The sequence below is a fragment of the Chanodichthys erythropterus genome, chromosome 11 (genome assembly GCF_024489055.1).
Source record: "Chanodichthys erythropterus isolate Z2021 chromosome 11, ASM2448905v1, whole genome shotgun sequence".
Taxonomy (NCBI): Eukaryota; Metazoa; Chordata; class Actinopteri; order Cypriniformes; family Xenocyprididae; genus Chanodichthys; species Chanodichthys erythropterus.
In genome coordinates, this window is record NC_090231.1 from 43,417,853 (window position 1) to 43,433,741 (window position 15,889).

The 15,889-nt window shown below is 36.9% G+C and overlaps 1 protein-coding gene across 5 annotated transcripts in view; it reads left to right on the forward strand.

Annotated features, from left to right (window-relative positions):
* fxr2 (FMR1 autosomal homolog 2) overlaps positions 1 to 15,889 on the forward strand; it is a 156,363-nt gene that overhangs the window by 61,950 nt on the left and 78,524 nt on the right. For all 5 annotated transcript variants that reach the window (XM_067399868.1, XM_067399867.1, XM_067399869.1 and 2 more), the window contains exon 13: positions 5,691 to 5,870. In XM_067399868.1, the coding sequence (XP_067255969.1) occupies positions 5,691 to 5,870 (180 nt within the window). The remainder of the gene's footprint in view (positions 1 to 5,690; positions 5,871 to 15,889) is intronic.

Sequence of the window (15,889 nt, forward strand, 5' to 3'; positions counted from 1 at the left end):
CTTGGGTCATGTTGAGAACATATATATCAAATTTGCTATAGTCGGCTGAACTTCCTGTCCGCCATATTGTTTCACTTTAAAAACCTACTTTTTCGAACTCCTCCTACACCATTGCTCTGATTTTCACCAAAATTGAACTGTATCATCTACAGACCATGCCGACAAAAAGTTATGGATTTCAAGTCGATACGTTAAACCGTTTTCGTATACCGGAGCAATGAATTTGAGGCATGTTGTAAAACACACTCTTGTAGCTGTATCTCTGCACTTCTTTATCGTATTTAGACCAACCTTGGTACCTGTCATCACAAGTATGACCTGAGGCATCATGCAGTGTTTCGGCGCAGCGCCACCTACTGGTGCGGAGATAAGAAAAATGGCTATTTTTGCTTATAACTTCTGATGGGTTTGACCAAAATTCATAAATTTGGTATGGGTCATCAGGACAATGCCCTAAAAGAGCCTGAGAAGGTTCGGACCAGCACCACCTTGTGGTCAAAAGTTATAACAAAATTGACAAAAATGCTAATAACTTTTTTTTCTAATTGCTAACTGCTGCTGTTGGTCTGATGCTGCCAGCCATGTTGGCTGGCTTCTTGTGTCGTTTTTGTGCTTGGCCCCGTAATTGCTGCTTGCAGCTATATTTCTTCTTCTTCTTCTTCCGCTCTTGAAGTCTATGGCAGCCCATAGAACCGCTTGCGGGAAAGTTGTGAAATTTGGCACACAGTTAGAGGACAGTCTGAGCTTTGTCCACAGCGAATTTGGAGTCTGTAACTCAATCCGTCTAGCGCCACCAGCTGTCCAAAGTTGCACTTATGTTTATGTTAATAACTTTTGAACCGTAAGGGTTAGAAACAAAATTCTTTTTTCCTCTGATTCCTTGGCTCAAGTCAAATCGACTGTACCATATGACGTCATTTTCCGTCATGAAAAATTTCCCGCCATTTTGAATTTTCTGAAAAACATACTTTTTCGAACTCCTCCTAGGCCGTTACTCCGATTTTCACGAAAATTGAATCAGACCATCTTCAGACCATGCTGACAAAAAGTTATGGAATTCAAGTCAATTCCTCAAACAGTTTTCGTAAAATAAGCGAACGAATTGTGCAGAGTGCTTGCGAAAATGGACATAAAGCTGTATCTCCGCAACGCTTTATCGTATTCAGACCAAACTTGGTACATGTAATCACAAGCATGACCAGAGGCATCATGCAGTGTTCCGGCACAGTGCCACCTACTGGTGCGGAGATATGAAAAATTGTCATTTTGGGTTTGTCCAAAAATCATAACTTTGGTCTCGTTGATTTCAGAGAGTCATGCTGAGTCGAATGATATCCAATTTTCCCATTTCAACCATTTTGGCCGTCGTCCATTTTGAATCTTGTGCTAAAGTGCTGTATTTTATGAACGCATTCAAGTATCATTACGAAACTCGGTATGGGTCATCAGGACAATGCCCTGAAGGAGCCTGAGAAGTTTCGGCACAGCGCCACCTTGTGGTCAAAAGTTATAACAAAATATACAAAAATGTTAATAACTTTTGACTGTATTCACCAATTGTAATGAAACTGGTCTCAGTAGATTTCTTGGGTCATGCTGGGAACATAGATATCAAATTTGCCATAGTCAGCTGAACTTCCTGTCCGCCATACTGTTTTTCTTTAAAAACCTACTTTTTCGAACTCCTCCTAGACCGTTGCTCTGATTTTCACCAAAATCGAACCATATCATCATCAGACGATTCCGAAAAAAAGTTATGGATTTCAAGTCGATACGTCAAACTGTTTTCGTATAACGGAGCAATGAATTTGAGGCATGATGCAAAACACACTCTTGAAGCTGTATCTCTCCACTGCTTTATCGTATTCAGACCAAACTTGGTACATGTCATCACAAGCATGACCTGAGGCATCATGCAGTGTTTCAGTGCAGCGCCTCAGGAGATATGAAAAATGAATATTTTTGGTTATAACTTCTGATGGGTTTCACCAAAAATCATAAATTTGGTCTTGATAGATTCTGGGCATCGTTGAGTCGAATGATATCCAATTTTCCCATATCGGCCATTTTGGCTGTCAGCCATTTTGAATTTTGTGCTAAAATGCTTTATTTTACGAACGCATTAGCGTATCTTTACGAAACTCAGTATGTGTCATCAGGACAATGCCCTGAAGGAGCCTGAGAAGTTTTGAACCAGCGCCACCTTGTGGTCAAAAGTTATAACAAAATTTACGAAAATGCTAATAACTTTTGACTATTTTAACTCATTGTAATGAAACTGGTCTCAGTAGATTCCCTGGGTCATGCTGAGAACAAAGATAGCAAATTTGCCATAGTTGGCTGAACTTCCTGTCTGCCATATTGTTTTACTTTAAAAACCTACTTTTTCAAACTCCTCCTAGACCGTTGCTCCGATTTTCACCAAAATCGAACCGTATCGTCTTCAGACCATGCCGACAAAAAGTTATGGATTTCAAGTTGAAATGTCAAACCTTTTTCGTATACCGGAGCAACGAATTTGAGGCATGATGGAAAACACACTCTTGAAGCTGTATCTCTGCAATGCTTTGACATATTGACACCAAACTTTGCAAGTGTCATTGTCACCTCACTCTGACCATACCACATTAATTTGGTCACAGTGCCACCTATTGGTCGAAAGTGATCATTTTTGATCATTTTTCAGCTCTTTTGCCTTAAATGATCTTAATAGGTCTTTAATTGCTCACGGTTGCATTTGGTCTGATGCTCACAGCCATGTTGGCTGGCTTCTTGTGCCGTTTTTGTACATGTTATGTTTTAAAATAATTTATTTAAGTGAACGGCACGAGTAAGATGCATCATAAGATGAGCAATATATCGGAAGACACAGAGTGGGTTTAGACATGATTTTGACCACTTCAGTTTTGTTTTGTAGAAAGCGTTTCTTTAAAGTGAATTTATGGGAAGCTTTTATGGGATTGTTCACTTGAGTTCTATATAGCATATATTATGTAAATGCTCATTATTATAGATTATTCTCTCCAGTATTTAAGAAATTAAATTAATATAAATGTGATTAGTCAACTAATGGCTAGTCGACTAAAAAAAAAAAAAAAAACTTATTTCACATATAGGCTATTTTCGATACAGCATGTTATTCTAGTTTTAACTGTGTTCACATGCTCTGACACACATACACACACAGAGCATCATACATTATTATCAGTTTAACTCCCTGAGGTCTGAAAACGCGTCGGCGCGTTTTGCAGGATTTTTTTCACATTGCAGCAAAACAGACTTTAAATACTCCGTCAATTCTTGTCATAGAGACATAAGTAATATATCAATTGAAACTATAGAATGTCTTTTATTTGTGTACACTGAGTAAAAACGCAATGTTGTGCTTTTTGTAAAATAAAGAAAACTAACATGATGTGTGATCTCTCCTCTCCCTCTGAACGAAGTCCAATCTGATAGTACTCAGAAAATGAAATGTCAGGTTTTAATCCTCAATATCCACACACATCAATATTGTCAACCAGTAGACATGGACAAAGCCATAGAAATGGGCGTGGTGAAGGGGCTCAGTAGCGCCACCTTTTGACAAAAGTGGGGGGTTAGTTTTTCCTACAGTAACCAAACTCGGTACACTTATTGTTCTAATCAAGCCGGACAATTTTCTAATTTACATTCATTAGCTCTGACAAACAGGAAGTCAGCTATTTTGGTTTGAATGTAAATTTTTTGCAAAAACAGGCCTTGAACTTAATACTACTTCTCCAACAGGGTTCATACAATTTACACCAATTTTTTTTTACTTGGTGCTAATACATTGAAGTTGTTTAATTGCAAACGGATTTTGGATATCTCAAATGGTTTGGCCGTGGCGAGGCAAAACATTTATAGCAAGAAAAGGGAAACAAAATGTTATAACTTCTGCATACATTTAATTGATTTTGATGAATCTTCGGCTGTGTCTTCATTCTACAAGGCTGATCACATAGATGTGACTATTGTGAGTCAAAGTTATAGCGGCACCAACTGGCACCAGGAAATGTGTTTCTTTCAGCATGCTTTGAGATCACCATCTTATGTTTACTCTATTTGCTTCAAACTTCATTTAAATAATGTCAAAACATGTCAGATGTAGACCTTTGAAAAGAATCATGATATCTCAAACACAGTTGCCTTGGCAACGCATCAAACTTTAATATTCATTTTGTATGCTTTTGAGACTCTTAGCATGCTTCAAATTGTTTGAAACTCGACACACGTCAGAATTGCTATCCAGTAGACATGGACAAAGCCTTAGTAACGAGCAGGAAGGAGGGGCTCTATAGCACCACCTTGTAGTGCAGTAAATGTGCAGTGAATTTGACATAGTCCAAATAATTTTGACATAGTTTGACTTTTACTGCCTATTACCCGCTCTGCACAGTTGCCCAGAAGCCACCGGGGTGGCGGTGCCACCAGGCTTTGGCCCGTCATCGCTGCCCGCAGCTATATTCTTTTTCTTTTTTTTTTCTTTTTTTTTTTTTTTTTTAACAAAACCACTTTTAATATTTAATTTCACAACACAATATTTTACCAATGTTCTATAATAAAAAAAAAAAACATTTTATTTTCTATAGTCATACACAATGGGAATAATAAAAAAATTTCCTTGAGGTATGACTTCATCCTTATTCACCCAAAAATTTAATTTCTGTCATTAAGTACTCACCCTTGTCATTCCAAACCCGTAAGACCTTCTTTCATCTTCGGAACACAAATTAAGATAGTTTTGCTGAAATCCAAGAGTTTTTTTTTAATCCCCCATAGAAAGCAACGTAATTACTGTCATTCCAATGTCCAGAAAGGTATTAAAGACATTGTCTAAGTGACTACAGTGATAGTGATAGTAGAGAATACTTTTTGTGCGCAAAAAACAAAACAAAAATAACTAATATACTTATTGTAAATTGTTGAACGTTCTCATTGCTTCATAACATTAAAGGGATAGTTCACCCAAAAATTAAAATTTGATGTTTATCTGCTTACCCCCAGCGCATCCAAGATGTAGGTGTCTTTGTTTCTTCAGTAGAACACAAATGATGATTTTTAACTGCAACCGCTGCCGTCTGTCAGTGGTATAATGCAAGTCAGCGGGAACTTGGACTATAAGAGTAAATAAAACATGACAGACAAATCCAAATTAAACTCTGCGGCTCGCGACGACACATTGATGTCCTTAAACACGAAAAGATCGGTTTGTGCGAGAAACCGAACAGTATTTATATCATTTTTTTTACCTCTAATACACCACTATGTCCAACTGCATTCTTCACTCGATTCATGAGGTCTGATCGTGCTCTGACAACGGCAGTGATGTCTCGCGCTGTCGTGTTTTATTTACTCTTATAGTCCAAGTTCCCGCTGACTTGCATTATACCACTGACAGATGGCAGCGGTTGCAGTTAAAAATCATCATTTGTGTTCTACTGAAGAAACAAAGACACCTACATCTCAAATCATATGCCAACGTAACTATCCTACAATATTTTTGTGAAAAGCACTACAAAAAAAATAACTGACCCTGTGTTCCTAAATGGCTTCAAATAGGAATGCTTCCAACATTCTTTTCATGCAACTATCAGAAGCAAATACAAAAGTGGGGTGTTTATCAGCTGCGTGAATGTCGCATTTAATTATCCTTGTCTTCTCCACAGGAACAAATTCTGAGCTGTCAAATGCATCAGAGACGGAAGAGATAGGGGAGCGGGAGCCCAGGCCAAAAGGGGTTGGGGCAGAGGACAGGGGTTCCAAGCGTGGAGTTCGTGGCCGTGGCTCCAGCACTGGCAGGGGCCGAGGAGGACCAGGGCCCCGAAATACTAACACCATCAGCTCAGGTACATGCCGTTTGTATTTATTATACAGAATTAAATAGGTCTTGGAACTTTTTTCATAGTGAATATAATATTCAAGTTATGCTGTTAAATATTTTAATCTGATAGAAATTGCTTTGTTGTGAGTTAAATGTCTATATGAAGAGTTTCGTTGCAAAAATTTTTGCAAATTTAATTTTTCAAAAATCTTGATTTTTGGTTGTGCATTCCAATTAATATCAATTCAACTGCAGTTGGTTTGTTTTGATTTAAACCTTCATAACTTAAAAAATACAGCTAAATAGCACCATAAAACAAAATAATAACATAACATAATAATAAACATGTTTTGATAAATGTTAAAAACGGAGTTATCTCGTTTTGCAACAAAACTCTTCATATATTAAGTCAAGTCACCTTTATTTATATAGCCCTTTTTACAATGCAGATTGTGTCAAAGCAGCTTTACATTGATAACTGGTACATAATTTGGCTGCACAGCAGCTCTTAAATAATAGTGTCAATGCAGGCAGATCAGAAGCACTGTTGAAAAAATGTCAAGAATACTATTGAATATCAAATGTCAAGTGTCCCCAACTAAGCAAGCCGAAGGTGACAGCGGCAAGGAACCCAAACTCCATCAGGTGGCAAACAAGTGGCAAATAGGTGTTAAAATGGAGAAAAAAAATACCTTGGGAGAAACCAGGCTTATTCGAGGGGCCAGTTCTCCTCTGGCAAACAGTGCTTTGTTACAATCGGGTTGCTATCATAAGTCTGATAGGATCACAACAATCAAAGTATTTATTTCAGTTCCATCCAGTTGAGGATCGTATTCATCACGCCGGTATGGTCGGCTTGTAGAGGAACTGTGGCACTGGCTGTCGTGTCGATGAGGCCTTCACAATGGATGATCCAGTTGACTCGATCTCTGCTGATACTTCAGGGCTGCGTTGTGGTCGTGTCCAGTTGAGGATCGTATTCATCACGCCGGTATGGACGGTCTGTTGAGGAACTGTGGCACTGGCTGTCGTGTTGATGATGTCTTCAAAATGGATGATCTAGTTGACTCGATCTCTGCTGATACTTCAGGGCTGCGTTGAGGTCGTGTCATGGCACTGGTCCTTGGTCTCAGCTGGATACGGTCCGTATCCGGTTGACTACGGTAAACCTCGGGATAAACAGAAAGACTAATATTAGCGTAGATGCCATTCTTTTTCTGATGTAACAAGTACATATGGTGTTATAGGAAGTCTTCCTGGTTCAGGCTGACCTAATTTATGCAGCCTAATAATCCTTTAACAGATCTGAAAATATAAATTGATAATGTGTTGTGTATGCCAGGTTAAAGAGATTTTTTTTAGTCTAGATTTAAACTGACAGAGTGTGTCTGCTTCCCGAACAATGCTAGGAAGATTGTTCCAGAGTTTAGGTGCCAAATAGAAGGATCTACCGCCTGCGGTTGATTTTGATGTTCTAGGTATTATCAGCTGGCCTTAATTCTGAGATCGCAATAAACATGAAGGACTACAATGTATTAAGAGCTCACTTAGGTACTGGGGAGCTAAACCATTTACTGCTTTGTAAGTAATTAGCAAGATTTTAAAATCTATACAATGTTTAACAGGAAGCCAATGCAGTGATGACAGAACTGGGCTAATATGGTCATACTTCCTAGTTCTAGTAAGAACTCTAGCTGCTGCATTTTGTGCGAGCTGTAGTTTATTTATCGAGTGAGCAGAACAACCACCCAGTAGAGCGTTACAGTAGTCTAGCCTTGAGGTCATAAATGCATGAACTAACTGTTCTGCATTTTTCATTGAGAGCATAAGTCAGAGTTCAGATATATTTTTCAGATGGAAGAATGCAGTTTTACAGATGCTAGTAACATGGCCTTCAAATGAAAGATTGGTATCAAAGAGCACACCCAGGTTCCTAGCTGACGACGAAAACTTAACAGTGCAGCCATCAAGTGTTAGACAGTATTCTAGATTATTGCGTGAAGAAGTTTTCGGTCCAAAAATTAGAATCTCCTGAATCTCCTGAATTTAGTAGTAGGAAATTACTGGTCATCCAGTTTTTTATATCAGCTATACATTTTGTTAATTTAGCGAATTGTTGATTTTCGTCAGGGCGCAAAGAAATATAGCTGAGTATCATCAGCGTAACAATGCTGAGTATCATCAGCGTAACAATAAAAAATTAATGCCATGCTTCCTAATGATATCTCCCAAGGGTAGCATGTACAGAGTAAAAAGCAACAGTCCCAGTACTTAGCCTTGCGGTACTCCATATTTAAGTTGTGATTGATATGACATCTCATCGTTTACTACTACAAACTGATAACGGTCAGATAAGTATGATTTGAACCATGCCAATGCAATTCCACTAATGCCAACATAATTTTCGTGTCTGTTTAGAAGAATATTGTGATCAATAGTGTCAAATGCAGCACTAAGATCCAGTAACACTAATAGAGAGATACAACCACGATCTGATGATAAGAGCAAATCATTAGTAACTCTAATGAGAGCAGTCTCAGTACTATCCTGACTAATCCTGACTGGAAATCTTTACAGATACTATTTCTTTCTAAAAAGGAACATCGTTGTGATGAAACTGCCTTTTCTAGTATTTTTGACAGAAAAGTAAGATTTGAGATCGGCCTGTAATTGACTAATTCTCTAGGATCAAGTTGTGGTTTTTAATAAGAGGTTTAATAACAGCCAGCTTAAAGGTTTTTGGTACGTATCCTAATGATAAAGATGAATTAACAATATTAAGAAGAGGATCTATGACCTCTGGAAGCATCTCTTTCAATAGCTTAGTCGGTATAGGGTCTAACATACATGTGGATGATTTTGATGATTTAACAAGTTTAGACAATTCTTCCTCTCCTAAAGCAGTAAATGAATTGAATTTTTCTTTAGGGACACTACAGTGCACTGTTTGACACAAGACTGTAGTAGACTGTTGCATGGTTATAATTTTTTTTCTCTAATATTATCAATATTGCAAGTAAAGAAGTTCATAAAGTCATTACTGCTGTGCTCTTTGGAAACATCAGAAGTTGAAGCTTTATTTCTTGTTAATTTAGCCACTGTATCAAATAAATACCTAGGGTTGTGTTTATTTTCTTCTAAAAGTTTTGAAAAATAGGCAGATCTAGCAGTTTTTAAGGCCTTTCTGTACTCAGTCATTTTCTCTCTCCACGAAATGTGAAATACTTCTAGTTTTGTTTTCTTCCAGCTGCGCTCCATTTTTCTAACTGCTGTTTTTAGGGCCCGCGTGTGCTCATTGTACCATGGTGTTGAATTAATTTCCTTAATCTTTTTTAAACGCAAAGGAGCAACTGAGTCTAATGTGCTGGAAAAGAGAGAGTCAATAGTTTCTGTTGCAATATCGAGGTCTTCTAAGCTGTCTGGTATGCTAAGGCGATGAAACTGATCAGGAAGATTATTTATAAAGTGATCTTTAGTGGTAGAATAGATGGTTCTACCATATTTATGGCAGGGAGGCAGTTTAGCCGCTTTCACTAAATGTAATATACACGAGACTAGATAATGATCTGAGATGTCGTCACTCTGCTGCAGAATTTCAACGGCATCAATATCGATTCCATGTGACAATATTAGATCTAAAGTATGATTACGACAATGAGTGGGTCCCGACACGTTGTCTAACACCAATAGAGTTTAGAATGTCTGTAAATGCCAATCCTAATGAGTCTTTTTTTATTATCTACATTGATATTAAAATCACCAACAACAAGGACTTTATCTGCAGCTAGTACTAATTCTGATAGAAAATCGGCAGTCTCTTTGATAAAGTCTGTATTGTGCCCTGGTGGCCTGTATACAGTAGCCAACACAAATGTCAACTTACGAATTCGAAGGAATTATATTTGAAAGACTTCTGGCTGATACTGTAAATATTACTATAAATTACAGCAACTCCTCCCCCTTTGCCTACTACTATATTAGTAGTAATAATAGTAATAATAATAATAATAATAATAAAAATAAATTGACATCTATTAAAAAGACTGGAGGTGTCATAAATGAAATTATCAAAAGTTGTTGGAACTATATTTTTTTAGAGAAATATATACAGTTGATAAAATACATATAATGATTCCTTTTTAGTATTATTATTAACTCTTTCCCCGCTAGCATTTAAAAAAAAAAGAAAATTGCCCACCAGCATTTTTGATCATTTTCACTTTCATAGCCCACAGAATTTTGTTTAATTATCTGAACATACAACATACCAAAATTAAAGAACAGAACCTCTGCTTTTAAACAGCAACAAAAAATTACTGTAGCTTTTGTTTTGAGTAATTCACTGTATGTGGATGATCCACATACAGCGAATTACTCAAAACACTTACAACTAACAGTAAACAAATACATACAGATTTTCGGGGGTGCTTAATAAACTGACAGACTTTATATCTGCAAAATGTCTCTGAAGAACTGCATATTCTCCATTACCCTTATAGCTCCATAGACGAGAAAACCCGTAAAAATAGGAGTCCCGCCTTAGTAAAGGAGATGGTGCAGATCTCATACATATTGAAGCTTAAAAAATATTAAAATGTATACAAAAACAAATTAGAAGATTAATCACAATAAAGTTACAATAAAGAATTAATATGTATATAATTTGTACAGTGATGAATATGCAGTGTTATTTTACTTTTGTTTATTTTATTTCTGTACCTGAAAACTGTTAAATCTGCCTAAAAAGCAGTGTTTATTTCATATGTATCTTTCTGTTGTCTTTATGTAGTCCTGCTGAATGTTAAATGGATCCAATCCATGTTCATAAAAAATTATTTAATGATGTGGTAATAAACCTGCTAGCATATTTTAATGCAAGTGTTTTTGAACTTTGCATATTTAAAACATGTTCAAAATACTATCTATTTTGATGACAAAATCTCAAATAAGTGAGGAAGTGACAAATATTGGTATCGGCCAATAATTGTTCGTTAAAATCGGCATCGGCCCCAAAAAATATCAGTGCATCCCTAGTTGAAATTGAGTGTTATTTTGTGTGTTTTTGCACAAGATTAATACAGGGAAAGGTTATTGTTCAATGTTCTGTTATTTTGGTATTTAAATGTGTTTCTGTGATTAAGTTTTTAGGGTTACCATCGTGGTGAAGGATAGTGCCTGTGGTTAGGTCGAGAATGGGCTGTATCAAGGCTATATATATACTGCATGTTGATTAACTCTCTGAGGTCTGAAACCGCGCCGGCGCGTTTTGCAGGTTTTTTTCACATTGCAGCAAAGCAGACTTAAAACACTCCGTCATTTTTTTTTGTTATAGACCTAAGTAATCAATTGAAACTATAGAATATCTTCTTTATTTGTATACACTCAGTAAAAACAAAATGTTGTGCTTTTTGCAAAATAAAGAAAACTAAAATGATGCATGATCTGTCCTCTCCCTCTGAGCAAAGTTTAATCTGATAGTTCTCTGAAAATGAACTATAACTTAGTGAATACTAATCACAAAAAATTTTGACTTATGTCTAAAGACACGTTGAAATGTCAGGTTTTAAATCATGTAAGTCATATCGAAAACAAAAATTCTGTGTTTATGTAATCTGTATGAAAAGAGACGCATGTCAGAAGTTCGTGATTCAGCTCATTATCTGCTAATGTGGCCACGCCCACGGAGGGAGCGCTATTCAGAGGCAAATTATGAGTCAATACAGGCATACATCATCTCAATCATGTATTTATTGTCTTGAAAAGTTTTTATCTGTATGTAAAAGCCATGGTTAGCGACCTCTGGAAGACATGCCGTTAGTTCCTGATATGTCCTCTTCTTCTTTAGAATAATTTGTGGACTAAGTGTGCACACAGAGGGCCCTCCGACTGCAAGTATGAATTGAAAACACCATTCCTGAAATGTCCTCTTCTTTAGAATAATTTGTGGACTAAAGGTGTACAGAGCGCCCTCCGGCTGCAAGTATGAATTGAAAACACCAGCGCTCATAGTGATGTCAATGAATATAGAACAAATATAACTCCTCTGTAGAGAAAATTGACAAACATATGAGAATCCATCAATATTTCTCCAAATGTGCATGCTTTTAAACTAAAAATCTATATTCAGACTCTTTGCATCACAGAAATACATTATATTTTAAAGAATATAATAGAATACCATTATTTTAAATTGAGCTGAGACATGATTACAGAGGTTTTTTTCACAGCCTACCTGACTGAAAGGCCTCATTATTATGCAGCACCATTAGAGGTTCTTTATGTGATTCTTTTGTCTTCTCAGGTGTAAATGACCCATTATTCATGATGATTCACGCCTCCACGCGTACTGTTTCTTGACAAAAAGTGTCTTACAAAAACTAAATCAATATATTGTTTTATATGAACAAGTAGGCATTATAATTTTTACATAATTTTTAAGCAAAAACTCTAGCCTACAACCTCCAATACCCAGAAGTCTTGTAAACACAGATTTAATATATATTTTTGGCCTTATTTCAGTGTCTTAATTTTTTTTGTTTTTTCAATAGCCACGCATAAACGTTATTCCTTCAAAAACACAAACATGTGCATACATGTTCCTCACATATTATGGTTGCCTAGTTTGTGCTGAATACAGTGTAATGACACTTGTGTCATTAATATGTTTATGAACAACTGAAAAAAGCACAAATGTCAAAACTTCTCCAGGCCCCAAATCAGCCTCAGATTCCAGAGGGTTAACAGTTCATGCAAGTAAATAGTGATAGTCTCTTTGATGGTTACATTAGTGCATACTGGTGCGCTGTTAACTAATACTAAACCGTAAAGATTAGGTGTTAGTTTATTCAGTATTTCAATTTTAATTATAATTAATGAATTTGTGTAGTATAAAATATCTAAGTTCTACTAATCTTTGAGTTGTTTACTTAAATGTTTTGAGTAACCACTGCAGCAAAATAATTGAAAAAAAAGAAACACATGTATAGTAAACAATAGTTTTAATTACAGTTGACTTTAACATTAAATAAAACTAAAATTAAAAAAATTTCAGTTTGACTTCATTGTTATTTCTAATTATTCTTTACTTAAAATATTTGAGTTGCTTATTTTAGGGATGTCCCGATCACATTTTTTTGCCCTCGGGTCTGAGTCATTTGATTTTGAGTATCTACCGATACCGTGTCCCGATCCGATACTTCTATAATACATGAAAAAGAATACAGAAGAGCGAAAAAATATATCCAGGATCCAGGAACAGTGCTTTACAGGTTTTTCAGGTATTTAACAGTAGTTTTCACGTACAGAAAATGGATAAAGTAATCAAATATAAAATATCACTGCATATTATCTTTACTGTATAAAATAAAGATTAATCATTATTGAAGTTACAAAACTATTCAGTCAAGAGTGATTTCTTTGTTATTTGTTGTTTGATTTAACATTAAATACAGGCAGCAGGAATAGTTTTTTTTTTTTCCCTATAAGACATGCACATCCAGTACATATAGTGTTACACATGCGCTGTCTTTCTCGACTAATATGTTCACATAACCGACTATGTTTGCTAGGATACTCGCTAAGACGGGCATGTTGACATAATTTTTGTATGAATTTGTCCGCTGAAGCGCAAGACTTGAAAGAGAACTCAGTATTTGTGCGCTGACTGAAATAAGCGTGTGCGCGCTTCGGATGAGTGCACACAAATCTTCTCTCAGCGCGTGCGAGTTCTCTTTCGCGTCTTGTTCTTGAAGGTTTAAATCAGCGAGGCTTAAATGAGTTAGTTTAAACACAGATAGCAACGTGTGCTGGTCAGGTCTCACCTGTATCAACACCCGGGTGATGACGGCGTAAATGGCTGGACATTAGAGCAGACGGCACTCGCAGTTAACAGTTTACCAAGAGTGATTGTTTTGTCCAGGCTTTCTGATTATCGTTGTTGTAACGTTTTGCGCATCCATCGATTGAAACATACATTATCTGAACTATCTGTCTGTTTTCCACGTTGCTATTTTAAAAAAACCATAGTAATCAATAGATGCGTCGTCATTCGAGATGGACAGCAGTGTAAGTGCGTACCGATCTGCTAATGTATGCGATTAACGCCACGAAAGAAACAGGAAGTTGTTGTAACTCAGGCATACAATGTCCGATCTGCTTCAAACTTCACGTGTTCAATGATAGTCCTGGCCTGAAGACATCAACATGGCAAAATTCAGTTACGGTAAAAGCGCCACCTGTTGGCCGCAGGAAGTGTGGCATTTCGAAATGACTTTGGCATAATTCTCCTGTATTCACTCACTTAAATGCATGACGCCCACTGTTCACTGTTTTCCTGAGGCCAACGGGTGGCGGTGAGCCCGGGTGCGAGGGCCCTCTCAACGCTGCTTGCAGCTTTAATTAGGGCCCGAGCACCGATGGTGTGAGGACCCTATTGGAATTGCTCAGTTTATTATTATTATTAGGGCCCGAGCACCGATGGTGTGAGGACCCTAGGACCCTATTGGAATTGCTCCGTTTATGTTTATTATTATTATTATTATTATTATTATTATTATTATTATTATTATTATTATTATTATTATTATTATTATTATTATTATTATTATTAGGGCCCGAGCACCGATGGTGTGAGGACCCTATTGGAATTGCTCCGTTTATTATTATTATTATTATTATTATTATTATTATTATTATTATTAGGGCCCGAGCACCGATGGTGTGAGGACCCTATTGGAATTGCTCCGTTTATTATTATTATTATTATTATTATTATTATTATTATTATTATTATTATTATTATTATTATTATTATTATTATTAGGGCCCAAGCGAAAATTCGCGCAGGGCCCTCTTGTTCTTCTAAGGATTATTATTATTATTATTTTTTTTTTTCCGTCTTCCGGGGCTTTTTGGGGGCCTTAACATGCTCAAAAACTCTTGAAAATTGGCACACACATTGGAATCCGCGGCCATTAGGACGCCGGAGAGGCTGGTACCCGGGCGTGGCAGGGGGGCTCGACAGCGCCCCCTTGAAAAAAGTCTGAAAATTTGGTCCATATATTAAACATGCTTGCACGTATTAGTATGAAACTCGGTACACATATAGACCTCATCGGGCCGAACAACTTTCGCGCTCTAAGTTAATCGCCACGCCAACAGGAAGTCAGCTATTAAGGGTTGTTTGAAAAACGCATGCTCTTGAATTTGATATACTCCTCCTAGACGATTAATCCGATCGCCACCAAACTCGGTCAGCATGAAGTCAAGACACTGATGATTAAAAATTGCCAGGGGATTTTTGATATCTCGAACGGTTTGGCCGTGGCGAGGCAACGAATTTATGGCGAGAAAAAGGAAACAGGAAATGTGTTATAACGTCTTAATACATATATTGATCTTTATGAAACTTCACGAGTGTGTTCGTTATAGGAGTCTGATCACATGGATGTGACTATTGTGAGTCAAAGTTATAGCGCCACCAACTGGCAGCAGGAAGTGTATCACTTTTTGAAATGTTTTGAGATCACCCTCTTATTTTTACCTGATTTGCTTCAAACTTCATCAGTGTAATGTCAATACACAGCAGATGTAGACCTATGACAGGATTTTTGATATTTGAAATATTGTTGCCATGGCAACAGGTCAAACTGTAATAATATTCTTGAGTGTTTTTGAGGCTCTTAACATGCTTCAAATTGCATGAAACTCGACACACACATCAATATTGTCAACCAGTAGACATGGACAAAGCCATAGAAATGGGCGTGGTGGAGGGGCTCAGTAGCGCCACCTTTTGACAAAAGTGGGGGTTAGTTTTTCCTACAGTCACCAAACTCGGTACACATATTATTCTCATCAAGCCGGACAATTTTCTAATTTACATTCATTAGCTCCGACCAACAGGAAGTCAGCTATTTTGGTTTGAATGTTAATTTTTTGAAAAAACAGGCTATGAATTTTATACTACTACTCCTACAGGGTTTATCCAATTTACACCAAGCTTTTTTTAACTTGTTGCGAACACATTGAAGTTGTTTAATTGCA